At 45.9% G+C, this 1269-nt stretch overlaps 1 protein-coding gene across 1 annotated transcript in view; it reads right to left on the bottom strand.

Annotated features, from left to right (window-relative positions):
- The window catches only part of Slc25a20 (solute carrier family 25 (carnitine/acylcarnitine translocase), member 20), a 25424-nt gene that overhangs the window by 7133 nt on the left and 17022 nt on the right, over positions 1-1269 (bottom strand). Inside the window, exon 5 of the mRNA XM_013028062.1 lies at positions 414-534. Coding sequence (XP_012883516.1) covers positions 414-534 — 121 coding nt within the window. The remainder of the gene's footprint in view (positions 1-413; positions 535-1269) is intronic.

Here is a 1269-nt window from a genome sequence, read left to right as displayed (position 1 = left end):
ATGTGGTGCTGAGGAATTGAACCTAGGACCTCAGGCATGCAAGGCAAGTGCTCTACCACTGAGCCACCTTCCCAGCCCCAGTCTGTGAGACTCTTATCTCCAATGAACCACTAGAAAACAAGAAATGGCGCTGTGGCTCAAAGTGGTAGAGTGCTAGGCTTGAGTGAAAGAGCTCAGGGACAGCGCTCAGGCTCTAAATTCAAGTCCCATGACTAATTAAAAATAGTTTCCTACATGTAGTCACCCATGATATATCTACTCAAGCAGCCCATGGATATACTCCAAGTACCAGGATATACGTTGCTGGTATTACCAGAGGTTTGCCTTGTGCCGACGTGAACTGGGCAACCCAGTAAAAGACCTTTTAGTGGCAGATTCTCCTCAGGTGACCACAATTAGAAAGCCTCAAGGATTACCTCTCATTAGAGTGAGCACAGTTCCTTTGTAAAAGCCGCGGATCCCAAACTCCTGATACAGTTTCTTTGCACAGTCCATCGTGCCGGTATACTTGTTTTCCCCTGAAGATGCCTGAATCTGGAATGGATGGAAGAACATGAAATTAGAAACAACACTCAGCCAGGTGTCAGTGCCTCACAACCTCCTTCTCAGGAGGCTGAGATCTGAGGATTGCAATTCGAAGCCAGCCTGGGCAGGAAAGTCCTTGAGACTCTTAATCTCTGATTAACCACCCAAAAGTGGAGGTATAGGTCAAGTGGTACAGTGCTAGCCAAGAGTAAAAAGAGTTCAGGGACAGCATGCAGGCTTTGAGTTCAAGCCCAAGGACCAGCATTAAAATAGAACAAAGTAAAAACATTTTATTTAAAATAACAATAAAGGGACTGGGGAATGTGACTTAGTGGTAGAGTGCTTGCCTAGTGTGCATGAAGCCCTGGGTTCGATTCCTCAGTACCACATACACAGAAAAAAACGGAAGTGGTGCTGGGGCACAAGTGATAGAGGGCTAGCCTTGAGCACAGAGAGGCTCAGGAACAGAGCCCAGACCCTAAGTTCAAGCCCCAGGACTGGGGGGGGGGGATAACAATATGAAGATGGGCACCTTTGTCTCATGCCTGTAGAACTGGCAAAATCCAGGGCTGGCAAAACAAAATAAAACAAAACAAACTGATATGATACAAGTGCATAAAACAACAGACTTTCCATATATAAAACTCAAAAGTATTTTTGAGGAACATAAAAGAAGTATTAAGCCGGGCGCTGGTGACTCACGCCTGTAATCCTAGCTACTCAGGAGGCTGAGATCTGAGGATC

The sequence above is a fragment of the Dipodomys ordii genome, unplaced genomic scaffold (genome assembly GCF_000151885.1).
Source record: "Dipodomys ordii isolate 6190 unplaced genomic scaffold, Dord_2.0 Scaffold107, whole genome shotgun sequence".
In the NCBI taxonomy this organism is placed as follows: Eukaryota; Metazoa; Chordata; class Mammalia; order Rodentia; family Heteromyidae; genus Dipodomys; species Dipodomys ordii.
This window is presented reverse-complemented; position numbering and strand designations above follow the sequence as displayed.